A 27,566-nucleotide genomic window follows, 5' to 3' on the forward strand; every position below is an offset into this window, starting at 1 on the left:
GGAAATACTTTTGTCTACTTTTCTACTTCACCATTTCACAATAGTCTTTCAGCTTTTAGTTCTGGTTACCAAGTCTACAGGACGCATTATAGTATAAACTTTTTATTACATGCAATAAACATTTGAAACAACAGTTTGCATATTTATACAATATCTCACAACAGCATCTCACTGTGGCCCACTCTTTATTCAACTGCACTCGGTCGACTTGAGTCACTTAACATACCCAAACTCTACTAGTTATGTGAGCGCCTTCTTGATTGTGCAACACATGCACACAGTCCGTCCATAGAAAAATTAAAAGCAGCAAATATCATGCTGTGCCCTTCTGACTTTCTCTGTCAAATTCATGGGTGCATACTTTTCCATTGAATGTGCAACAGACGTTCTCAATCCCTTAACAATAAAAAAACAGATGCCATGTGCTGCCCTTCTAGCCTTCTCTGACAAATTCACAAATACATATATTTGTGTAGATTGCGTAATGCATGTGCCCAATCCTTCAACAATAAAAAAAAAAAATTACAGGCCTTCTCTGACAAATTTACAAATACATATATTTCCGTTGATTGTGCAGCACATGTACACAATGCTTCAACAATAAATAAACAATTTGCATTCGGGTTATATTACACTTACATCTGCATGTAGTATGGCAAGAAGGAGCACACTTCTGTAGAATGAAGATCGCAGATCGCTTTGTTCTCACCTTGAAGGGGACGACGGTCCCCAGAGCCTTCCCAACCCCCGTGCACAGGCAGAACTTCAGCTAACTCATCTTTTGCTCACCTCATCAAATTTGTGCGCACTAGTCTGCAGGTGGTCTTCCGGTGCCCGTCGTCCGGTGGGGGTGCAAAGGAACTTCCTGGGCTGGCTCACAAATGGACAAGAACGAAAACGCTCTGGAGACTTGGCAATCCAAAGACAGTATTTACCAACTGTTGCGATAGGGAGAAAAACAAAACGGACTGCACCTCATCCCTGCATGACCTGCCTCCACAGTTTTTCTCAAATGTCTGTTCAGAGACAGGCCTTTTTATACACACCTGTACAATACTTTATTACACATGATAAATAATAAATAACTTGCAAGTTGACAAACTAAAATGGAAAAAAACTTGTGACCCATAACCCCAAATTCCTAGGCTGTCATTAATTACTCTTATTATACGTTTGACAAAGGTTTATGACTGATCAGTCTTTGACCTATGAATGTGTGCATGCTCTTTTGTAAATGTAATTTATTTGAAGTGTGTGCTGACAGCATTGGGTGTCCGGGACTTCCGAGTGTTAGGAATTTCTGCACAAATTGTAAGTCTTGCACCTGTGAGCTTTGGGCTAATTCAATTATGTATCCATTGTCTAATCAGTCTGCAATCTGTAGGCACGGAGAGTGTGCCGGTGCTTGTGTGCTGAGGTAGTAAATACTTGAACGATGATTAGACATGAGGTGGTCTTTAACAGATTACCCTTTCATGTTCCTTATTCCAAAATATCCCTGAATGAGTCTTTCGCCTTGCTCATATCAAAGTAGTGATTAGGCCTAAACTGTTTTTTGATTGCAAACAGCGGTGTAGTTTCTATTTGTGCTTGATGTTGCGCGATGTTTTCACATTTCATAATTATGGTAGTGCGCTTATTTTTTTAAATTATTTTTTTTTTTACATTTCCTACAACATTCCCTTTTGATTGTGAACATGGAGGGAGGTTTTTTTTTTTGCCCCAAATAATTCTCCAGAACGTCTACCTCTAGATTTCTATGTTGGTAATTGTAGATTACTCAGCCAGGCCAACAACTTGCATTCTGCAACTACGAAATCTAGTCTTTAAATCAGCAGTTCCCAGCCTTTTGACTTCTGTTGGATCCCCACGTTATCATTATTGGAACCCAGGGACCCCCACTAAATCATTATTGGGATTGGGGGTCCCCTCACTGGGCCATTACTAAAAGCTGGGGATCTAATCTGTTAATATTATTTAATTTTCTAAGCAGTTGTGGACCCCCTGAGGAGGATTCGTGGACCCCCAGGGGTCCCCGACCCAGAGGTTGGGAACCACTGCTTTAAATCATTGTTCTTGTTTTGTAGCAAGACCTGGGAGTTCTCAGTCAGGTGGAGTTTTTCCAACAAGGATGTGAACACCCGCCTCAACATCATTAATGCTCTGTTGCTGATGCCATTAGTATGTCTCACTGAGTCTACCTTACATGTTATCTAAACAGATAAACTGTCTAACTTGACATCAGTTGTGCCTAGTCTGTTTCTCATTTTTAAAAGTAGAGCTTTCATATCAGTCTGACCTCACATGGGGCTTTTGCTTAGGATGTTGTCTCACTTTGTCCTGAACCACGTTCATTTTTATTGCATGTTGTCTTTTTTGCTTCAAAATGTTTTTCTTTATTATGTGCTTTTCTTATGGTAGTGGTGCATCCCGGTCAGAAAGTACACTGTAAGGCATACAGAAGTCCCAAAGTAGTTGCGTATGCAGTCTCTTTATAAACAGATGGACTACAAGAGGGACCCTGCACATAATTCCAACACAGTCACTGCTTTCCAGTGCCTCTAATAATGTATCAGACCACTAGTGCTATCTGTCAGTGTCCTGTATCAAACATTGATTGTATATGTATTTGTCCATAGCCAACTTGGCATGGCCATAGCCATTACCTACAGTTTGAGTGGATCCCTTGGGAGACAATCTGTAAGGTACGTAGAAGTGATCAGCATTAATTGAACATCAACAATGAGCAACATGGCACCCCTAATACGGGAACCCCACTTTTGTAGCCAGCTTTGCTACTTAGGCAAAAAAAACTCACTCGTGGGGAACGTGCATCGACTTACTTGCAGCAACTCTTCCATTTCCATGACATGAGGCCCAGAGTTTTCCAGTTTCTTCCCACCAGCCCTGCTACATATTTCCAAGTGCTGGGGGCATATTGAGGGTTGGATATGCTTCTGCCGCGGCATCTGGCTTGGGTGGGATGGCACTCTGGGTGTTGGCTCAACCACATACTCACCAGTGTCCTCCTGTCTCAACTGGGCCTTCAGGACCACATACCAGATGTGCAATGCTTGTCCCTGCCCTCTCATCACATGGTCAGTGGTGCACCAGAACAACTCCTTCTGGAGAGCACACTGAAGCAAGCATTATTAGGGGAAAACAACCGTTTGTTGAAGAGAATTCAGATTGCTGAAGTGTTTGTGCTCACTGCTCCACATCCTGTGACCATCTCGAATCGGTTCAGCCCCCAGCAGCAGCCTTGTTGAGCCTTTGAGCCCTGAAGCAGTAAAATGTAATCAGCAATGCTCTTGGAGCCGCAAAACCTGCGATTCCTTTAAGTGCCCATCCATTAGTCTTCAGCTTGGGGATGAGTGGCTCCTTTCTTCAGGAATTAATTAGAAATAGCACAATACCATTGGATCTTATAGATTGTTTGATTGGGTTGCACTCTCCATTTTGAAGAAAGCATCTACCTATTCCACCTTCAAATTCTTCTGTAGCCTAACATCACAAATGTCTTGCTATTGTTCTAAACATAGATGTTGTGGACATTGTTTCTCAGGCTCTAAGTGGCCAGGATGTAAATCCCACTAGTTCAGCATCCTCATGAAGGGCAGGAGTTATTGTCCAATTCTGAAACTTCGGAGGTTGAACCAGTAACTTGATGAAAGGCCAGTTTAACATGTTGACATTGCAGCATATTCTGAAATCCCTCCATGCTCAGAAATGACTAGCTTTTCTCACTCTTCAGGATGCATCTTTTCATTTTTCCATAAGTCTCACGGGAAACGTTTGAGGTTTATAAAGTGACTTATCCATACCCAGCTAAAAGTGCTCCGATTTGGGTTGTCCTCTAGTCCACGGGTGTTTACGATAGTGAGGACCTTGGTGGTGGCTTATGTTCCTTGGGAAGGGCCTTTTTCTGCGCTCTTAGTGAGAAGACTGGTTGTTGAGGTCTTCATCTCAGGAGAGAATGCTTTTGCAAAAGATTTTTGTCTGATCATTGTAAAGAACTACTGTTGTGTTTGTTGAAAAACACATTCAGTTTTTTAGTGTGATCCTATAAAACATCTAGCTAAGGGTCTTTCTACTCAAAGTAGATTGGTTCATATCATATGGATATGATTCACATCCACCTTCTTATTTGCTTCCTTTGAGTGAGGATCACTTTTGACAAGGGAGCTAGTTTGTAGCGCCTCAATTTACGGAGTCCTTTTGAGAGCTTTAAACTTGCAAGGTTCCCTCTAATTACTCTCTTACTGTGACTATCCAGAGGAGTGGTTGGAAGTCTTGACTGCTGCTAGTTATCCATTCATTAGGGCTGGTTATTTGTTTAAACCTTAGGCTTCATAAACTGCACATTTTGCGTTTTGTATCATCTTTATCTCACAATGTCCTTAACTTTGGTATACTAAAGGATTATTTAGTGGCTATTTCTGCCTGTATGCTTTTCACTTGTTGAGGGTTCTGTTTTGCTTTCCACTAATGACTGAGCTGACAAAAAAATCTCTGGAATGCACTTCTCAGCTCAAAGAAGACATTTATTATTTCACCATGAGGTTCCTAAAAGGAGATTAGCATGTTGAAAGCACACGTTTAAAAATAGTCACAGCAGTGAAAGGAAAACATACCAAAATGATTCTCCACTGCAACGTACACAGCAAGTATGTATTTATATTATACTGCAAAGCAAATAATGAAGTAAAAGTGCATCGCTGTAGGGCCTGCCACGCTCTTCATCTTTCTCATGCCAGGAAGACGATGACCCCGTTCGACTGTGATAAAGATCTCCACCCTCACTGGAAAGAGTTCAGGCATTCAACGTCTTAAATCCTGACTGAGGTTTCTCACTGGGTCTTTTTATATCTTAAAAAACCAAAAGGAGCATTCTGGAAAAAGCCCCTCATTTCGTAATTCAAACATGCTGGCTAGTTTAGGTCAGGGTTGAAAGAAACCGGTTGGAACTGGCTAGGATCCTAAGGTGTCTCTCCCAAACCTAAGCTGTTCCCTGCTGTACCATAAACATCAGTATAGTACATCTTTTATCATGCTGACTGACTAACTTCTCCATATTATGTCTTAGCTCTTCAGTGAGAAAGAGCACGAAAACAAGCACAGTTTACAATGTGGAAAAGTACGAGCAGCTTTAACATGGCAGCGTCTAATGCTACGATAAAGTCAATAGGCAGCTAAACTGAATACAAAATGTAGTCTGCAACTGGTGAACACTAGAAAGCTAATCCAGGTGCAAAATGGTGCACCACAGTTGTGATCAAAAACACATATTTCACTACATTCCGCCCTTTGATCAATGACTTTGTGTACTTCTCTCTATTTTCTTTTTTTCTTTTATAAAAAAAAAAAAGCAAGGCATTGTACACAGCAACATAATGAAATGATAAAAGCAATCACTATAAAGCAATGGAAGTGGATTAACATATTGATCTTATAAACAAATAAACCAGACACACCTACAATGAAAAGACTGAAGCTTATATATTCTGATTGGGATAATAACGGATTGAATAGTGTCTCTAGGATAGCAAGTTGGTATAGCATTAGATGGAAACATCATGGATTCTAATCATGTAAAGGTACACGGTCCACCTGAAAGGTTTGCTGGAATATAAGAGTTCCCATATGAGAATAGTCAGCCAACTGGTAATTTCAACATGCTTAATGAGGCTGGCAGCAATCATCAGATGATAACAAGCCATGGGTTAGTTCCAGTGGAAAAATGTAATCAAACAGGTTGACAGAACATCCATGGTACTCTGCATTGTTCCCATGCAGGACTTTGATCTGTGAAGCACAATTAGCGCTAAATGGATCCATAGGTCTTGTACTTTAAAAGCAGCAGGAGCGTTGCATAATGGTGATCAGTCAGGTTCAAGTTGCGGGTGCAGTCCCTCCCCTGACCCCACACGCAAACGCCCAAAGGGAGACCACACAGCACACTCATGGTCAGTGGCAAGTCACACTAAGATCTGTAAAAGAAACAAGTATGGTTTTTCTTGCAAATAAGATTTGTCATCTTTAATGTGCTCCAATTTTTCCTTTTCTTTTTTTATAATCAGCAGGACATTATTGGGGCCCTTTGCTATATTTTCTGCAGGTTCTGGAGGGCCATTTGGGGATTAAACCCACACCTTAGCAGTGAGGGTTTTATCTGCTGAACTTCCCTTTCCTTGCACTGTCAGAAGGGCTGGGGCAGTTCCCTTCTTCACCAATCCTCCATACACTGCACTTATGACAAGTTGGACAATTCTGTCTCCAATCTGTATGAATAAACCAGCTTCTCCACTGTTTAACAGAATAGCTTTGATTTCTACCTGTCCTGGTAACTTTCCTCTCCCCAATTGATCTTTGACTGTTTGTGGGACAGATCTCTGTTGTGTGTGCTGACAAATAGGACATTGCAGAATCACAATTTTGATCAAATCTAGGGGAATGTGCATCCCTCTAATCTCTGCCCACCTGTAAGTGGCTTTTTCTCCCAGGTGTCCACATTTCTGGTGTCCCCACTTAGCCATCCCTACCAAGTCAGAATTCTGGGTTGACACTTCTGCCTCTGAACTTTTGGCGTTGTCGTCTTCAAGGGAATGGAACCAACTTCTAGTGAGTCAATGGGGCAAAGAGCATCTATGACTTTACTCTGTTCTAACATTTCCCAAATTTCCTGCCACAGCTCTTTGTTTCACGCCTCTTTTGAGTGAATTAATCAGTTATGTGCATGGCATGTGGGAAGCCAAATGGCTAATCCATTGGCAGTGGACCAAGAATCAGTGTAAAAATGACAAGTCCTAGGCAGCTCTTGCTTTACAGCTTGATACACAGCGTACAACTCTGCATATTGGCTACTTTGATCTGATCCTGTGGTGGTGAACAACTTTTCATTAAATGGATTATATGACACTGCTTTCCAATGTCTTTTGGTACCCACCTATTTGAATGAACAATTAGTAAACCAAACAAGCTTTCTATCCTCCGGGGAGAAGAATTCAAATAGTGCACTCCATTTCACTGGTGACTCTCTTACCTGTGGTACCTCCTGCGCCCTCTCCTAATCCTATACAGGGCCTTGTGATACCTGTTTATGTAGGGCTGCAGTGCCTGCTGGTCCTACTCGAGCCCTGTCTTGTATGTACCATTTCCAGCGTATGATACTAGCCCCTTGTGCATGTCCTATATAGTGAGATTTAGGTGAACTCATCACCCACTGCATGATTGGTACTTCAGGTCTCAGAATTACATTATGACCTAGTGTTACTTGCTCAGTATCCACTAGAGCCCAATAACAGACTAAAAACTGTTTTTCAAAAGGAGTATAGCGCTCCCCAGAGTCAGATAGTGTTCTAGTCCAAAATATTAGGGGCACCCCGTCCTCCCCTGTTTTCCCCCCCTTACTCCAATTTGCATATTGTCCCTGAACAGTTGCATGTAACTCAATGCCTCCCTCTTGCACTGGCCACAAATCTAAAGTCTGTTGAATTACTACATTTGCCAAATCAAAAGCATACTGCAGCTCTTCACCCCATTCAAACTCATGTTTTTTCCTGGTTACTTTGTACCAAAGGGTTAAGGTTTTACTCAGTTGAGGGTCATGCTGTTTCCAAAAATCAAACAATCTCATGAAATTCTGTGTCTCTTGCTTAATGCGAGGAGTAGCAAACTCCAAAATCTTTTGTTTTACCTGTAACAACCCTCTATGTTCTGGAGTCGACTGAATTCCTAGAAACTGCACATTTTGCGACAGTACCTGTGTCTTGTCTGAATTAATTGTACACATCGTACTCTGCAAAAGTTGTCTGAATATACCGGTAACATCGTCAACTTCTTGCTGGGTGTAATCTTTTACAGAATGCATTTCAACTCCTGCCAAAAACTGTGGGCTACTCTGCGCACAAACTACGTTCTGCTGATGCAGCTCACACTGGCCCCCACCTTTTTTGACCTCCTCATTACTGGAATGTGAAAAGTCAGAGTCCCCTGTAACAACTTGGTAGATTTCAGCTTTAGCTTGTAATAACTTTTTCTGGCTAACTTGCTCACTTAATTTCTTATTTTCATATTCTAACTGCTTACATCTCTCATGCATTTTTCTTTAAGCAGACAAAAGTATCCAAACTCTCCTGTCAAGAACAAAAGGGATCTCATTCAGTTCAAAAATCACCTTTTCAAAACATGAAAAAACATTCAATACTTTTGTTTAATCCAAGCACCCATCCCAAAATGTAGAAAGTCCTGATAAACCAGGTGCTTCCTTTAACTCTCTGAATAAAAACATATTTACACTTTTAAATCGTGCACTCAACCTCTTTTTAGACTGTCCGATCTACACCAAAATGGTTTGCTTTCCACTAATGACCAAGCTGACCAAAACCTCTGGAATGTACTTCTCAGTTCAAAGAAGACATTATTATTTCACCACGAGGTACCTGAAAGGAGATTATCATGTTGAAAGCACACGTTTAAAAATAGTCACAGCAATGAAAGAAAAATATACCAAAATGATTCTCCTCTGCAATCTGCACAGCAAATATATGTATTTATATTATACTGCAAAGCAAATAATGAAGTAAAAATGCATCACCGTAAGGCCTGCCAAGCTCTTCATCTTTCTCATGCCATCAAGACGATGACCCTGTTCGACTGCGAGAAAGATCACCACCCTCACGGGGAGGAGGTCAGGCATTCAACGTCTAAAATCCTGACTGAGGTCTCTCACCCTCTCACTGTCGCACTGGGTCTTTTTATATCTTAAAAAAACAAAAGGAGCTTTCTGGAAAACACCCTCAATTTGCAATTCAAACATGCTGGCTAGTTGGCTAGTTTAGGTCAGTTTGAAAGAAACCGGTTGGAACTGGCCAGTTTCCCAAGGTGGCTCTCTGAAACCTAAGCCGTACCCTGCTCTACCATAAACATCAGTCTAGTACATCTTTATCATGCTGACTGACTAACTCCTCCATATTGTGTGCTACCTTCGGTGAAAATATGTCCTAGCTCTTTAGTGAGAAAGAACACGAAAACAAGCACAGTTCACAATGTGGAAAAGTACGAGCAGTTTTAACATGGCAGTGTCTAATGCTACGATAAAGTCAATAGGCAGTTAAACTGAATACAAAATGTAGTCTGCAACTGGTGAACACTAGAAAGCTAATCCAGGTGCAAAATGGTGCACCACAGTCAAGTGGTCAAAAACACATATTTCACTGCAGGTTATTTACTATAAGTTGCCTCCTGTAACTAGACTTTTGAATCACATTCAAAACAAGTTTCAGTCCACATTTGTTTTTGTCCTTTGGCATGGAATATTCTGTTCCTATGGCTCTCATAGAGCCCCATTTGAGTCTTTTAATTCTTAAAATTTGTTATCTTGGCAGGTGTCTCTTTGTGACCATAACTTCTGTTTAGGATGGTTAATGGATTACACACTCTGTCCTTTTCTACTTTTTATTTGTTTATCTACAATTTGTTTAGAATGAAATCTTTGTTTCTACCTTTGGCTACCTCAGAGTTTCACACCCCTCAGGTCATTTCCCTATCCTAATGTAATCCTCATCCTTATAAATATAAGAAGCATATATGATTGACCCAAGGCGGACTGTGCTTTTTTATATGCATAGGACTTCATTTTTTCATGTTGAATGAAAATCTATTAATTGTTTATGGAAGGAAAATAAGTTTGGAGGTTTGTGTGAAAATGGACAACAAACATGACTGCTTTAGCAGTGATGAAGGAGAGGATGCTGCCCCATCAGCAGTCATCCAGCCCGGTGCCTCTAACCCAAAGGGGCTAGAGGAGGCTTTCTTGACCTCGGAGGACTAGCAGCCCTCGAATGACGACCTCTGCCTGTTTTGTAACTGTAGTAAGCTCCAACACTCACTCCAGTGAGGCAGGGCATCCCTTCCGAAGGAGTCCTGCATTGAGCCTGGTGCACAAAGAGCCAAAGCTTTCAAGGCCCCCACCTTATTCCAGTTATTCTGGCACCAAACAGAGGCCTTGAGCCCAAAAAAGGACCTGACTAATGGCATCACCCTGTCCCAGTCCTCTGGCCCCAGGACAACTGACAAACCTCAACACAACTAGAACCCTAAGGGCCCCTTTGATGCCGGCTCCTAAGCCATACTCTACTTAGACAAAACATTCAGCAACCGGCTCTGAAGACTCTGGACATTCGATCTTCCAAAGACTGCAGGAGGAGCTCAATGCGAGGCAGAAACACCTTCTTATCTATGCCTTTACTGGGAAGATTTTGGTGAAGCCACCAACTCCACGAAACCTATAGGTGCTCAAAAGAAGAGACGTGCATTTGAGGATGAACCTGCATCAGAGACGCTAGGGGATCCACAACCAAGAAGCATAGACATCTCTGCACCAGCCCTCCTCCTTATGCTCCACCTCCTCCTTTGCCTCCACCACCACCACTTCATCTACTACCACAACCACATACACCACCTTCACTGCTTCCAAGACAGCCACCAAGGGTTCTCCACACTCCTCTTGTAACCCAGGTGTACGCCCTTGTGGCCTTCTGGCCCTTATGACCTTTTGAGCCAAAGTCCACAGACGACACTAGGTACGAATGTCCGCACCAAACGCCCCCACACCCCACCCACTCAACACTCTTATAATCAAGACCTTGACCATTAACCCACCAGGGCAGCTACCCTAAAGGATACTTTGGCATGTTATCTAGTGGGCAGCCACCTAGAACAGGGTGTATATGCACATCCTCCACAAAGAAGACTATTTCCTCGTTGAGACTTTGTCCAAGTCGAAGCACACAATGCCGTTCCTGCCCATATTGAAGGGCATGTTCTAATCTGTCCCAGAGGCATTTAGGGGAAACTGTCAAGACCACATTCGTAACATTGAGTGTGTAGAAACAGTACAAGCCCTCCACTGTGACCCGGTCTACATCAGGGTCTTGTTCCCATCCATCTCCCTGGTTGTGCACACTGCCTGCATGCAGACATCTGCTCAAGTCACATGGGATGCCAAGGCACCTAATAAAGAAAGCAGTAATCTGGACGCAGCTGGCTGAAAGTTGGCTGTAGGAGTGGTTACCCACCTGCACGTAGCCAACTCTGTGGGCCTCCATTTAGGCTATGATAGAGCCTAGTGCAGGGTTCTGCAAAGTCGGCCCTGGAGAGCCAGGTCCATGCCAAATTTTTAGCATCTCCACATTTAGAAAAAAGATGTTTCAGAATTCCACAGCTTTCTACATATCGATATGCTAAAAATCTGGCATGGGCCCGGCTCCCCAGGACCCACTTTGCAGAATCGTGGCCTAATGGAAAGAAATAGAAATGCATTTGTTTCTGAAGTATCTTCCTAACGAGTTTAGAAATGGGGGAGGTGATAGTGTCCGAGGGCAAAACCATCTTCAGTGCTACTATCTGTTGCACCCTCCATACTATGGACACAGCCAGCATCCTTATAAGACTCCTTGCCTGTCTGTTTCTCAGAAGCATATCCTCAATTTGACTTTTGATGGGGAACACATCTTGGATCCCAGGTTCATGAGTTGCTCGATAATATGACAGCAATATCACAAAATCTGTTGTCCTACAGAACCTGGCTTCCAGCAGCTCCTTTCAGAGGCAACAGCAGCCTCTGATCCCACCCAGTCATACTAGAGGTTGCAACAGTCTTTACACCAGTAGAGAGTACACTGAATGTGCCTACAGGGGCAATAACAAAGTCAAAGGGAGGTGTGCTTCTGGCAAAGCAGCCTCCACCACGGAGCTCTTACTTGCCCCATCGCCATCCATGTCATATCAGTCGAGGGGAGATTTTAGAATTTCCTCCCTCGCTGAGAGGAAATCATATCATATCAATGGGTACTAATGATGGTTCACCATGGGTACTCTTAGAACGTCTTGCAGCCCCTCTTAACATCTCAAGCCATCCACATACACCCAGCAGGGATCTTTTTGGAGGGAACAGGTCCAGGTGCTCCTTCACAGAGGAGACTAAAAAAAGAGTGCTCAGCCACCACCATCCCATGAAAGATAGCTCAATCAAGTCAGTCTTGGACTTCAACCCTGTAGGAGGCTGGCCTGGCATGTAGTGGGTACCAGAGGTACTTACACCTTGTGCGAGGTCCAGTTATCCCTTATTAGTGTAGAAGAGGTGTTTCTAGCAGTTTAGGCTGATAGAAGGTAGCTATGGCAAAGCAGATTAGGCTGAACTAGGAGACATGCAAAGCTCCTACTACACCACTTATATCATATGCCCAATATCATAAACCCAGTTCACAGAATTACTAAAAATAAAGGTACTTTATTTTTATGACAATATACCAAAAGTATCTCAGTGAGTATCCTCAGTAAGAGGATAAGTTATATACACAAGTTATATGTACACCAACCAATGTTAGGTAAATAATAGCAAGAAAAGTAATGCAAACAGTGTAGAATTACCATAGATTGCAATAAGAGCACACAGGTATAGGGGAAAAACAAACCATATACTCCAAAAGTGGAATGCAAACCACGAATGGACCCCAGACCTATGTGAGCTTGTAGAGGGTCGCTGGGACTGTAACAAACCAGTGAGGGTTAGAAAAATAGCCCACCCCAAGACCCTGAAAAGTAGGAGTAAAGTGCACCTACTACCCCCAGAGAGCACAGAAGTCGTGATAGGGGGATTCTGCAGGAAGAACAAACACCAGCAATGCAACAACAGTGGATTTCCAGACCTGAGTACCTGTAAGACAAGGGGACCAAGTCCAGTAGTCGTGACAGTGTCCTGGGGGTGCAGGAGCCCAGGAAACCCCAGCTGAAGGTGCAAGGAAGCTGCCACCGGTTGGAAGATGCTTGGAGTTCTGCAAGAAAAAAGAGGACTAGGGACTTCTCCTTTGGAAGACTGATGTCCCACGTCGCGATGAAGCTTGCAGAGGTGTTCCCACGCAGAAAGACCGCAAACAAGCCTTGCTAGCTGCAAGGGTCGCGGTAGAGGTTTCTGGGTGCTGCGGAGGACCAGGAAGGACCAGGATGTCGCCACTTAGAGGAGGAGGCAGAGGGGGCGCTCAGCAACTCAGAGAGCCCTCACAGAAGCAGACAGCACCCGCAGAAGTACCCCAACAGGCATTTGGAAGAAGAGTGAACCGGAGTCCTCGCGAAGTTACAAAAGGGAGTCCCACGACGTCGGAGGACAACTCAGAAGGTTGTGCACTGCAGGACGGAGTGCTGGGGACCCAGGCTAGGCTGTGCAAGAAGGAAATCCTGGAAGAGTGCACAGGAGCCGGAGCAGCTGCAAATCACGCGTGACACAGCTTTGCAGTCTAGCGTGGGGAGGCAAGGACTTCCCTCCACCAAACTTGGACTGAAGAGTCACTGGACTGTGGGAGTCACTTGGACAGAGTTGCTATGTTCCAGGGACCACGCTCATCGGGATGAGAGGGGACCCAGAAGACCAGTGATGCAGTCTTTTGGTGCCTGCGTTAGCAGGGGGAAGATTCCGTCGACCCACTGGAGATTTCTTCGGAGCTTCTGGTGCAGGGTGAAGGCAGGTGACCCCCAGAGCATGCACTACCAGGAAACAGTCGATAAAAGCCGGCAGGATTAGGCGCTACAATGTTGCTTGTAGTCGTCTTGCTACTTTCTTGCGGTTTTGCAGGCGTCCTGGAGCAGTCAGCGGTCGATCCTTGGTAGAAGGTGAAGAGGGAGATGCAAAGGAACTCTGGTGAGCTCTTGCATTCGTTATCTGACAAATTCCCCAAAGCAGAGACCCTAAATAGCCAGAAAAGGAGGTTTGGCTACCAAGATAGGAGGATTGTCTACCAAGAGAGGTAAGAGCCTATCAGAAGGAGCATCTGACGTCACCTGCTGGCACTGGCCACTCAGAGCAGTCCAGTGTGCCCCCAACACCTCAGTTTTCCAAGATGGCAGAGGTCTGGGACACACGGGAGGAGCTCTGGGCACCTCCCCTGGGAGGTACTGGTCAGGGGAGTGGTCACTCCCCTTTCCTTTGTCCAGTTTCGCGCCAGAGCATGGCTGGGGGATCCCTGAACCGGTGTAGACTGGCTTATGCAGAGATGGGCACCATCTGTGACCATCAAAGCATTTCCAGAGGCTGGGGGAGGCTACTCCTCCCCAGCCCTTCACACCTATTTCCAAAGGGAGAGGGTGTAACACCCTCTCTCAGAGGAAATCCTTTGTTCTGCCTTCTTGGGCCAGGGCTGCCTGGACCCCAGGAGGGCAGAAACCTGTCTGAGGGGTTGGCAGCAGTAGCAGCTGCAGTGGAGACCCCGGAAAGGCAGTTTGGTAGTACCCGGGTTCTGTGCTAGAGACCTGGGGGATCATGGAATCCTCCCCCCCCCCCCCCAATACCAGAATGCTATTTGGGTGAAAATTCCATGATCTTAGACATGTTACATGGCCATGTTCGGAGTTACCATTGTGACGCTATACATAGGTAGTGACCTATGTATAGAGCACACGTGTAATGGTGTCCCTGCACTAACGAAGTCCGGGGAATTTGCCCTGAACGATGTGGGGGCACCTTGGCTAGTGCCAGGGTGCCCACACACTAAGTAACTTTGCACCCAACCTTCACCAGGTGAAAGTTAGACATATAGATGACTTATAAGTTACTTAAGTGCAGTGGTAAATGGCTGTGAAATCACGTGGACGTTATTTCACACAGGCTGCAGTGGCAGGCCTGTGTAAGAATTGTCAGAGCTCCCTATGGGTGGCAAAAGAAATGCTGCAGCCCATAGGGATCTCCTGGAACCCCAATACCCTGAGTACCTCAGTACCATATACTAGGGAATTATATGGGTGTACCAGTATGCCAATGTGAATTGGTAAATTTAGTCACTAGTCTGTTAGTGACAAATTTGGAAAGCAGAGAGAGCATAACCACTGAGGTTCTGGTTAGCAGAGCCTCAGTGAGACAGTTAGGCATCACACAGGGAACACATACAGGACACATACTTATGAGCACCGGGGCCCTGCCTGGCAGGGTCCCAGTGACACATAGACTAAAACAACGTATATATATATATATATATATATACAGTGAAATATGGGGGTAACATGGCAGGCAAGATTTTACTTTCCTAAAAACCCCTCAATCAATACATCCTGTCTGAACATTTCCACATGACAGCCCTGCAGTATGTCATCTTATCCCATCTTCCACTGATTTCTGCTACTTTGTTCACTCTGCATTTGTTGTGACAAAATGGTGGTAAACCAGTGCCTCCTCTTGGTTGGTATCTTAGATCTCCTGTCTGTGGTGAAAGACCATCGTTTATGATCTGTAGAGATCTTTTGGTGCACCTACTACTTTCTGGATCATGTTGGTAACTCAAGTTATCTGTAGCCTGTTTCTTCACATTCAGAAAATGATCCCACCACTCCATCACTGCTCTGTCTGGCCTGAAACAGCTTGGGCTCTGGCTTGCTGAGGCTTCAGTAGCACCTCCTTTCTGAGGTAGTTGGCGATTGTGGTCGCTCACTCTGGGCAAGAGAGGAATTTCAGGAGCTTGCTTCGTTCTCCAAACCGAGCTCGCCCATACTCCTGTTTTTATCCTATTTTTCATTTTTTCCAAATGGCCGTTTCTAACGAGAAGTTATATATGCAAGTGCTTTAGGACCCTGTGTAGGAAGGTGGCTCTGTATTGTGTGCACAGAGTTCAAGGGTTAACCTTAGAGGTAATATAGTGGCAAAATTAGATCATTCTAATGCTCTATTTTGTGGTAGTGTGGTCAAGCAGTAGGCTTATCAGAGGGTAGTGTTAAGCATGTGTTGTACACACACAGGCAATAAATGAGAACACACACTCAAAGACTTAACTCCAGGCCAATAGTTTTTATATTGAAAAATATATTTTCTTAGTTTATTTTAAGAACCACAGGTTCAAGATTTACATCAAACACTTTAAATGTAAGGTACTTCACTTAGATACTTCAGGAACTTTGAATGAAAACAATATCATGTACAGTCTTTGTAAAAATGGCAATAAGCTATTTCCAAAGTGGCCACTTAGTGCAAAAATCAACACTTCCTGGGGGAGGTACGTAAAGGTTAGATAAGGATGTAAGTAAAACACTTACAAGTCTCAGTCCTGGGGCATAGACAGCCCACCGTTGGGGGTTCCAGGCAACCCCAAAGTTACCACACCAGCAGCTCAGGGCCGGTTAGGTGCAGAGGTCAAAGAGGTGCCCAAAACACATAGGTGCCTATGGAGAACAGGGGGTGCTCTGGTTCCAGTCTGCCAGCAGGTAAGTACCTGTGTCCTCTGGGGCAGACCAGGGGGCGTTTTGTAGAGCACTGGGGGACACACAAGTAGGCACACAAAACACACCCTCAGCGGCACAGGGCCGGCCGGGTGCAGTGTGCAAAGCAGGCATCGGGTTTTGTATAGGTATCAATGGAGCGACCCAGGGGTCACTCTAGCGGTGCAAGCAGGCACAGGGGGGGCTCCTCGGGACAGCCACCACCTGGGCAAGGCAGAGTGTCGCCTGGGGGCCACTCCTGCGTCCAAGTTCGGTTCCTTCAGGTCCTGGGGGCTGCGGGTGCAGTGTGGGTTCCAGGCGTCGGGCCCCTTGTTACAGGCAGTCGCGGTCAGGGGGAGCCTCTGGATTCTCTCTGCAGGCGTCTCTGTGGGGTCTCTGGTTACTCACAGGCTCGCAGTCGCCGGGGAGTCCTCCCTGAGATGTTGGTTTTCTGCATGTCGAGCCGGGGCATCTGGTGCAGAGTGTAGAGTCCCACGCTTCCGACGGGAAACGTGAAGTCTTTAGAAGTTGCTTCTTTGTTGCAAAGAACTAGCTGGTTTTGAACAGGGCTGCTGTTCACGGGAGTTTCTTGGTCCTGTAGTCTAGGGCAGTCCTCTGAGGCTTTAGAGGTCGCTGGTCCCTGTCTGATGTGTTGCTGGAGCAGGTTTTCGAAGTTGGAAACAGGCCAGTAGGGCTGGGGCAAAAGCAGTTGTCATCTTCCTCCTTCTCTGCGGGCTTGTAGGTCAGCAGTCCTTCTTTCTTCAGGTTGCAGGAATCTAGGTTCTGGGGTGCCCCTAAATACTGAATTTAGGGGTGCGTTTAGGTCTGGGAGGGCAGTAGCCAATGGCTACTGTCCTTGAGGGTGGCTACACCCTGTTTGTGCCTTCTCCCTGAGGGGAGGGGGCACATCCCTATTCCTATTGGGGGAATCCTCCAAAACCAAGATGGAGGATTTCTAAAGGCAGGGGTCACCTCAGCTAAGGGCACCGTAGGGGCTGTCCTGACTGGTGGGTGACTCCTCCTTGTTTTTCTCATTATCTCCCCTGGACTTGCCGTCAAAAGTGGGGCCTGTGTCCAGGGGGCGGGCATCTCCACTAGCTGGAGTGCCCTGGGGCATTGTAATACGAAGCCTGAGCTTTTGAGGCTCACTGCTAGGTGTTATAGTTCCTGCAGGGGGGAAGTGTGAAGCACCTCCACCCAGAACAGGCTTTGATTCTGGCCTCAGAGGGCGCAAAGGCCCTCACCCCAGGGGGTCAGAAACTCATTTCTCAGCAGCAGGCTGGCACAGACCAGTCACTCTTGCACTGAAGGATTGGGTAAAATACAGGGGGCATCTCGAAGATGCCCTCTGTTTGCATTTTTTAATAAATCCAACACTGGCATCAGTGTGGGTTTATTATTCTGAGAAGTTTGAAACCAAACTTTCAACTATTCATTGTAGCCATTATGGAGCTGTGGAGTTAGTTTTTGACAGACTCCCAGACCATATACTTAATATGGCCACACTGTACTTACAATGTCTAAGAATAGACTTAGAAACTGTAGGGGCATTTTGCTCATGAAGCTATGCCCTCACCTGTGGTATATTGCACCCTGCCTCAAGGCTGTAAGGCCTGCTAGAGGGGTGACTTACCTATGCCGCAGGCAGTATTTTGTGGGCATGGCATCCTGAGGGGGATTTCTCTCCCCACCAACAAACACAATCTACAATGGCAGCGTGCATGTGTTAGGTAAGGGGTCCTTTAGGGTGGCACAACATATGCTGCAGCCCTTAGGGACCTTCCCGGGTCACAGAGCCCTTGGTACCACTGGTACCTTTTACAAGGGACTTATCTGTGTGCCAGGGGTCTGCCAATTGTGGAAACAATGGTACATTTTAGGTGAAAGAACACTGGTGCTGGGGCCTGGTTAGCAGGGTCCCAGCACAGATCTCATTCAAGTCAGCATCAGTATCAGGCAAAAAGTGGGGGGTAACTGCAACAGGGAGCCATTCTCTACACCCTGCCAATGGACAGGACTATTTAATGCTTGTGGCTTTTAAGAGTCACCGCAGATGAACTAAAATTACCATTAAGCCTTATTTTTCTTTTTTTAAACTTTTGGAGTGGTGTTTTTATTTTATCACAGATGTCATATGTTGTTAAATGGAACTTTCCTATTGGTGGAAGTATTAATTAGTAATTTATAATAGTGTTAACTGCTTTTAAAGACTATAAGAATAGGATAATTGCAGAGAGAATTTAGATCTCCTGCAATATGGAGCTTTAGCAGTTTTTCCCCCTTTACCTTGCTGGCATAAAGCATACTATTCTGTTAAACCACGTATCGGTTGTTAACATATCTCATTAAAATCTCTGTTCTAGTTTGATAATCTCTGTAAAATAACGGTGGGCAAATTTATGTTGAACTGAATTAAGTTTAATAAGTTTTCTAGTAACCCGCAAATACACAGTTTAATCTTCTGTGCTTAATGCATTGCACATGCTACAATGGAGACGGTGTATTTGTATGACTTTGATTTGCATCATTGGCTGGAATAAAAAACCTCTGCACAAATCATCTAATATTTCCAAGTTTGACCAGTGTCTCGTAAAAATGCAGAGCAATGTCCTACGTTTTCTGGAAACATTTCTTTATTACATTTTTGGAACATTTGACCAGTTAATACCACACAAATGAACAATACAAATATATCACATTGAAAAAAGTTCGTCATTTTTAATCAGTTGATGCTTTGTGTTAAATGTTGTACTTTATTTTCTTTGAATTGGCTAATATGGATGCCAATTGTGAGACAAGACTGACCATGATTTTATTGTTCTAGCCCAAGGCCAGTGAAATTTACAGAACGCCCACGGCCTGGAGTTCAAATGATCTGCTCATCCTACAGTGCTGGTAAATAACGATGTTATTTTATTATTGGGTGTCTCAATCTGATAATTTTTTGTTTTCTTTTCCTAAGCCGTAATAAGTCCATAAATCAACTCAGTGAATGCATTTTACTTTAATTATTTTCAAAGATAATGAGCTCTATATTTCTTCCTATTCGGGTTATATCTACTTTATTACACGTTGCACTACAAATACAGTTAGCTCACTCTCTTTACCTCATCTACACATTCACTTCATCCAGTTCCTTTAAATTTAACTCTCAATGTATTTCTTGCATTTCTTTTTTTCCCAACCATGTGCTTTGTCCTTAACTCAATGCTAAAATTAACCTTGTCTATTTTGCTCTGATACCAACTCTTCTGAGAAGAGAGAAAACCATTCCCAGACCTTTCCCGTACCTAACTTTAAACATATCCTTTAACTTCACCCTCACCATAATCCTTTTACTTTATTCTTACTTATTGTATATTTTTTCAGTTGCGTTAATGGTTACAACTTAAAGTTGATGTCAAAAAGACTTAGCAGCATAATGTAGGCCAATATCAAGTTATCATATGTGAATCACTCCAATCCATTTGCCCAAAATGTTGTGCTTTTTCAGACTGGTAGGGTAGTTGGTTCTAGAAGGTGTCAGTGACAGGAAGAGTTACGCCGTAGAAAGCAGAGAGCCTGCTCTGTAACTAGTGTTTCAATTCAGAAAGAGATCAGCATCTTAAATGAGTTTGGAAAAATAAATTGGGGTCTGAGTACTCATACACACAGTCCTGCTACCACATAAGTATCATACTCCTTGTACATGCACAGGTCGCTCAATACGCACATATTGATTGTGAGCGGAAGGTTCTGGGTTTCACATAACAGAAACTTTACACAAGGAGCTCAGAGAACCTGCTCTCAATGACGCACAGAAAGGTCCTACAACAAATTATGGAACACAGTATGCTGCTATCACTGCTTTGTTTTATTCCCAGGACACAAATTGAATGTCTGTCATGAGGACATGATTGCTGTGCCTCTTCATGTCACAGAACGGGTCCGGAACCTTGCATTGTCAAGGACTGGCCTAGGCCTATGCGCTCACGCTAGATTACAGTGAAGCCAGGGCCAAAATAGGGCAGATTATCAGATTCAGATGCAGGTGGGCACTCAAGGAAGAGGTTTACTCAATGACACTAGAGACAGTCATCTGTCCTCCAGAGTTGTGCCTGTCGGTACTGGCAAATCCCCTACAACTGGCAATTAGGTGCTATGTTGCTGTGGCTCTTTTGTTAGGAAAACGGAGAGTGGATATGTTAAGGGGCGAGAGAGCCACTCCAGAAACAGTGGTTATACAATCTGGCATATTGAGAGGAACAATGTTAAGATGAGGCTTTACCAGAGCCCTCTAATTCTAAAGACATCTGGACCCCAACACCCCTTACTATCTTTTTAAACCTCAACAGGATATTGATGATACTGGGCCGGTGGCTCCTGGTCTGTGTGCATGTTCTCTTTCCATAATATTCGGATATTGCTTTTACCTGGTGGGCCATGGCTGATGTGTATGATTATTTTGCTGTACATTTCTGAGGGGTACTTGAAACCTGGCATCAACATGATTGATTTGAATCCAGATTTAAACTCTCGTTTGCCATGGACACAGACCTCATCCTCAAGAAACATACACCCAAGTAAAGTACCACCCCTCGAAAAGTGAAACAATGTTTCCCTGAAAATCAACTTCAGAACACCATCCAAGCCCTTGTACTTGCACATCTGGATGGTGTATATGCTGCTCTACGGTCTTCTAGACTCCACTGGTCTTAAGTGCATCCTAGATGCCTCTACATCTCATTGAGGATCTGGAAACACATGATTATATCACCCCTAGCGCAATGGAACACCACTTGCAAACCCATCCATTTGTCAAAACTAGCTACATAATCGCCAAAGACCTCACACTGCACTGCCATGTAGATGGCTGTCAAGCTACCCAGCTTAAGTAGATCTTGGTACTCCATCAAATTGGACATAAACATAGTAAACTAAAAAATTAAAATCTGGCGCACTCCCAACAAAACTTGCTTCTATTTCATCATCTACAGTGCTTTAAGTGTCATCTCCAGTTTCACATTGGCCTAAGAACTAAATACCCACCTATTGAAAACCTGTCTAGAATGACCACCTTGACCTTCTCCTCACCCCAGTGTTTATGGCTACAAGCTACCTCCTTTCTTTGCTCTGCTTGAATATAATCAACATTTTCCAACTGCAGGTATTATGCAGTCATTAGTAACTTCCTAATCTAATAGAAAATATCATCTTTCATTCTATACTACAGTTCCCTATACCCTTCTTCGTTTTAATCTACTAGGGTGCACTTTCCCTCTTTTTCTCCCTCCTGTTTGAAGCCTCAATCGTGCATTTAATTTGAGTTTCTGCTTTTGCTTTCCTGGAAATATCTGTTGTGATGATTTATGTTGGGCCTCACAACCTTTAGACTGGTATTTCCCCCAAAGTTTTGCCTAGCTCCTCCTCTTGTTTGACATCGTTTTTGCTGGTTTTAGGACTCTACTTTACCATTGCTAACTAGGGCTAAAGTGTGTTTGCTCTCTCCCCAGGGCATGCTAATATTGGCTTATCCCCAAACGGCATATTTCATTCACTTAAATGCCCCTAGTTTGGTGCACTACATGTGCCTGGGGCCAGTAAATCAAATGCTACTTGTGGGCCTGCAAAACTAATTGTGCCACCCACTTAAGTAGCTCTCTAACCACTATTCAGGCAAGCCTGTATGTGCAGTTTTACACTTCCATGCTGACCAGGCAAACTAGCCCTGTCTCCAGACCTACACCTTCCCTTATTATACATATGTCATCCCTGTGGTAGGTCCTAGACAACCCAGAGGAAGGATGGAGTGTATTTAAAAGACAGGACATGTAGTTTTAAGTTTTACCTGTCCTGAAACCCCCTCCCCCTCTGCGCCCTCCCCTTCACCCCCAAAGTCGTTTTTCACTCCAGCAAGGCATATCTTTCTCATAGGATAATATTGGAATTACATTACTACAACTTATAAGTGTTATGCACAATCTGGAAGACGTAAGCTTTTCGTGCTTAATGTTTCTGGAATCACAATTTAAAATCACAATGTATGGTAAAGTTGTACTTTAAATTGTACTTCTGAAAATGCCGCTTTTAGAAAGTTGCCTTTTTCTTACTTCAGCCATTTGGTGCTTGGTGCCCATCTCTGATCACTTGTCTGGGGTTGGTGACAAATGGGCTTTGTGTATTCCCTCTAGACAGTCACACGCAATGGGGGCTTAGGTGTGACTTGATGGACCTTCCACATCTTGATGATGGGCCATCCTGGGCAGGGTGAGAGGGAGGAGCTGAGCACAGCCTTACATGTACACATGAATAGGCTATGTCCTGTCCACATACAAAGGATTGCATAACTCCCTGCATTAAGTCTGGAGCCAGGGTAGAAAGGGCAGGACCTCTGTGCCCTTAAAAAGGCCTGTCTTTGAAGTCTCCTCCACTTCAAAAGCCAAACTGTGTATACTGGACCTCTGACGCCATCAAGACAGTACACTTCTGGACTTGTGGATACTCTTCCAAGCAGGAAGACTACAGTGCTGCTACAAGGACTGCCACTCTGTTGGACTGCTAATAATATGCTAATATGCTAGACTCCTGTTTGTTGTGCTGACCTGCTGCCTGGGAGTGAGAAGGACTGGACATGCATCTCTCCAACCTAAAACCTATATTGACTCCAAGAGCCAGCAGACTGGTCTCCTGATTGAAATCTCTGTGACATAAAATATTTCTAACCCACCCGCATCTACACCTCTACTCTGCCTTCTATAAGTACCCTGCCAAGTGGTGCCACTGCAGTCCTGGACCCTTGAAATGGGCTTAAAGTGTTTGAACTAATTAATCACCCCTGCAGGTTGGATCGGAACAGGCGCATCACCCCTGTTGCATGGATCAGAACCGATTGGAGTCAGTGCATCATTCTCCAGTGCAGATTGACCTTGACGTATCCAACCACGCGTTTCGGTCTTGATGAATCACTGCTGTTGCGTGCAGGAAATTGAGGGATCTTTGCTACTGCATGGAGAGGATGGACGCATTGCTGCCACTGCAGGGATCAACACAGACACATCCCTTTTTGCCTGCTCACCCCATCTTCACACTGCCAGGATTAAGGTACTTTTGATCAGTGGGCCAAATGGGGTCCCTGCAGCCAGCTTGCACTCCTTGGCGGTTGGCCTGAACTTTTTAATTTGTCCTGTTCCGGCACAACCAGATATCCCCAGTGGGCGCTTCTTGTTTCTAACTGCTCTTCGGCAGTTTATTCTTTAAAAATTCATAGCTCGGTTTCTACTTAATGGATGTTTGTTGTTTTGGTCTTGTTTTATTTATTAAATTACGCTCTGCCTTTCTAATCAGGTGTGGTATCTTTTTTTTGTGTTTTTTTTCCACTGTTTTACCTTATTAAGTGTTGCGCAAATACTTTATTAATTGCCTCTTAAGTTAAGCCTGACCACTCTGTGCAATCTACCAAAGGGAAAGCACAGGTTAATTTAGGGTGTTCGTGACGTATACTGACTAGGATTGTGGTTCCTGCTTGATCAGGGTGCATACCTCTGAAAAACAGAAACCACATTGCTTACAGTTTGTATGTCTCTCTTGCTTACAAACTTCCCAACTCTTTCACTGTACCTGCTCTTTTCCATTCCCTCCGACAGCTGATGGGGTTTGTTCCTCTAGCCCTTATCCAGTTTTGAAGTCTACATGATGTACTGATGACACTTTACTGACAGTCTTTTGTATTCACCTGTTGACAACACTTCACTACACATTTTACAGAAGTGGTTTTGTCGTAATTCCAGATTGTCTAATGTGCAGCATGCTGTCACTTTCTCTAGATTAACACTTAATAAAATTGAAAAATAATTTAAAAATAGAAAAATAACATTGTAACATGTCTTATCCATTTATAGACTCTGGATCTTGGAGACCACAATTACTTTCCAATTGTAATGAAATGAATTTGCTTCTTCGGTTTCTTTGCTTCTCCTGTTGTCATTGTTGTAATTATACCAGAGTTTTTGAAAGGCCTTATTCTGTTTCTGCTTCATATAGGTGGTCTGATAGTGGTAATGAAAACCTGTTGATAGCTTTGTTCACCCATCAGGTGAAATTGTTTGCCAAATATAATTTTCTGCAACTTAGTAGGCTAAATTTGTGAGCTAAACTAAACCTATTGGTGTAGGGACAGACTGATTTCAGTGTTGGAGTTCAGTTGTTGAATACAGCATAGCTTTCAGCAAATTTGCTCAAGGTCTTCTCATGTTGAAGCTGACAAAGATGGGCATTAATTCACTGTTGTTTCAATTAATCAGGCACTTCTTTTGGATAGATGGATGAGGATTCCGACTAGCGAAAGTTGGATTTGTTTGAAAAGATTATCACAGAAACGATCTGAAACACTGCTGTATCCTGGCCGTACACTTATTCATGTTGTATGTCTAATACAGTGGGCCTATGTGCAGGGTACTAAATGTTTTTCTTGTATATTGGGTTTACTGCTAATTTCAGTACGTGACTCTATGGCAGACTTAGTGGACCAAACTCCTATCAGTCTCAGGTGACTGCTAACAATATTACCAGTTTTTATTTGTGTACTTAAGTTCTTTGTTGAAGCTGTTTCAATATGATCCTGTGGGGATATCATTGTAAATATCTTACTACAGCTCAGATTCCAGTTCTGAAGGCCCCCTTTCTTTTTAACTTCACAGACTTGTACATCATTCTGGTGCCACGTGCCTGGTGGAGTATGAGCTCCCTCAGCATCCAGCATCAGGAGATCCTCTCCACTCACTTGGGATTCTTTAGCTGTATAGACCTCAGTTGATGATTGTGGGCTTACAACCTCATTATGTGATCCCTTTTGTCCTTTGCAGTTGCAGGACAACTTGGTTACATAAGCCTCATGGTTGAGATGTTGTGCTCAATTGAGGCAGGCCTCGTTAATAACAATTAATGCATGTCAGTGCACTGGAGCTGTGTGCCAATCCTTCAAGGCATTGTGTGGAGGTTCTTTCCTACAAATTACCACTGTCCACAACTGCCACATACTAGGCATTGTGGGTTCCAGGACCCTGTGCTCTGAGGTTTCTTGTGTCTGGCAATGGTCTGTGACAAAGGGAACTTTCCCTGTACCAGTTCATCTGGTGGGTTATTTTAAGGTGAAGGTGAATACCTTGAATCGACTTTCCCCTCCTGTATCACAAATGACCTTCACCCCGAAGCGGATGCTGTGATCTCATAAGTGGGGCTACACTACATGGAACTGTTTGCCACAGCTTTAAACAGGAAATGGCCTCTGTTCTGTGCCCATGACCTCCCACCATATTGTTCACGCAAAGGGGTTGAGTGTATGGGGGTTGAGGGGAGGGGGAGGATTGCCCTCTGCTTCAGCTGGTCACTCAGCATACATCATATGTTATCTCCAATTCTGCTAGTCTTGTGAATTTTGCAGATGGTGTTAGAGAGAATGGTGCACTGCTGGTTCTCATCACCCTAGACTTGGCAAGGAGCACTTGGTGCACTGATCTGTTAGAACTCAGTATTCGGCCTTCTCTTTCTCTTTAGGACAGAGTAGATGTACTTTCGCAGCAGGATGGTTGGATTCTCCACTGCTCATCTGCACCCTTGGATATTGAGAGACCTTCAGCGTCAACCCAGCGGTTGCAAATGTTAATCTAGGTGTCCAAAAAAAAAAAAAAAAGTTTCTTCAAGCTTGGACAAGTTTCTTTCTTGATAATAGGCTGGATACTTAAACCCTATGCTTCTCACTTTCTCACGTTCAGCAGGCTTTTGTGGCTTCTGCCAGAAAAGGGTACCTGACTGTGCTACCTGGCTTTTTCATTCCTCTCATCCTTCTGAGGACTAGATCACAGTAGTTGAGTAACCAGCTGTTAGTTGGTTTTGCTGGATTAAGAAAGGCAAAGGAGTGATCATGTATACTTTTTGGAATTGTGTAACTTTGCATTTGGATCAATTACACTGTGGCCAGGAAAGAATATCTTGCTTGTGTTAATACCTGCTCCATGAGGGCCAAAGTGACTTCTGCTGCTCTGATAAGTGCCCCAGTGACTCATATTTTCTGGTTGTCCTTTTGATGTTTGTTGGATACATTTGCCAAGCATTGTTGCCCTTATTCTCAGGCATAGAGCGATGGATATTTCACAAGGCCTGTACTGCATGACTTTCTTTGTTAATCAGCGCAACTTAGTCCTAGCTCCTGGTGGGCACTGCTTTGGGGCTCTTTAAAAAAAACAAAAAACGAGAGGAATCAGGGGAAAGGAGTAGCCATCCCACAAAACAGTTACTTACCTTTAGTAATAACAATTGCTGTAGCATGTGTGGTTGTAGATGCACTGTTCACTCCTGCCATCTAATTTTGGACTTAGACATTTGCAACTTGTTTTTCTTCAAAGAGGTCTGTCGAGTCACAAAGCATAGTGACTCCTCCCTTGGTTGGCAATGCACATGGGCATTGGCTTCATTGTTAGATTGTTTTTTTTTCTGCCATCGTGTTTGGACGTATACCGATCGGGCTCCACGTTCTGAGCCTAATAGCACTTCTGCTAGGCCTTTTCAACACTTCCTTTCCTGCTGTCTTGGAACAATCTTCACAGATCTATGCTCCTATTTCATTGTTATATGAACCTTGAAACCATTGCTCCATTCAATCATCGCCGGGACCTTAGCCTCCTCCTGGGCAGATTCTGCCCTTTGTTTCTGGGGCCTTCTTGTTGAAAATGCAAGGTTAGTAATGGAAAGTGCCCCCTTTCAATACTGTCCCTACTCTCACTCCAAGTAGCCTCCTTGGACTGACCACCATTAAATCTGCATCCTCTGGCTTTTGCCACAGCAAGACTGAACCATATGCAAGCTTTCCTCACCTTTTGGTTGACGAAGACTCTAGATACTGACGTGAACGGCGGTGGGCCTATCGAAGAATGCAAGATGAAGGCTATACCCCCCAACATCTTAGGGGAGCAAAAGTCAAGATGGATGAGGAAGTGACCCTTCCGGGGCCCAGCTGCTGCAGTCTATCTCAAAGGCAAACTCACCCTCTGAATCTAAAATGGATAACTAACCAGATTCACAGGCTCCACGACCCTCAAAGATGTCATCCATGAGTATGGTCTCTATCCTGGCACAACCTCCAGCTGCACTGCCCGCCCCAGTTGTGGTCATGTATACAGCCCAGAGACCTTGAAACCACCTGCTGGTCCGCCACTGCCTCTAGGCCATGGTCGACCCTGACACAAACACTCCCTTCTTCAGGTACGAAAGTCCCACAGAATCCACAGCCTGCCTCTAAGCCAATGTGCCCTTTGCCCCTGGTATTGAAGACCACACCAAAGCCGACACCAACAAAG

The 27,566-nt window shown here is 44.1% G+C and overlaps 1 protein-coding gene across 2 annotated transcripts in view; it reads left to right on the forward strand.

Moving 5' to 3' along the window:
- Positions 1-27,566, forward strand: part of PHIP (pleckstrin homology domain interacting protein) — a 1,338,206-nt gene that overhangs the window by 244,683 nt on the left and 1,065,957 nt on the right. For both annotated transcript variants that reach the window (XM_069235639.1, XM_069235640.1), the window contains one exon: positions 19,061-19,131. In XM_069235639.1, the coding sequence (XP_069091740.1) occupies positions 19,061-19,131 (71 nt within the window). The remainder of the gene's footprint in view (positions 1-19,060; positions 19,132-27,566) is intronic.

Source organism: Pleurodeles waltl, chromosome 5 (genome assembly GCF_031143425.1).
Source record: "Pleurodeles waltl isolate 20211129_DDA chromosome 5, aPleWal1.hap1.20221129, whole genome shotgun sequence".
Taxonomy (NCBI): domain Eukaryota; kingdom Metazoa; phylum Chordata; class Amphibia; order Caudata; family Salamandridae; genus Pleurodeles; species Pleurodeles waltl.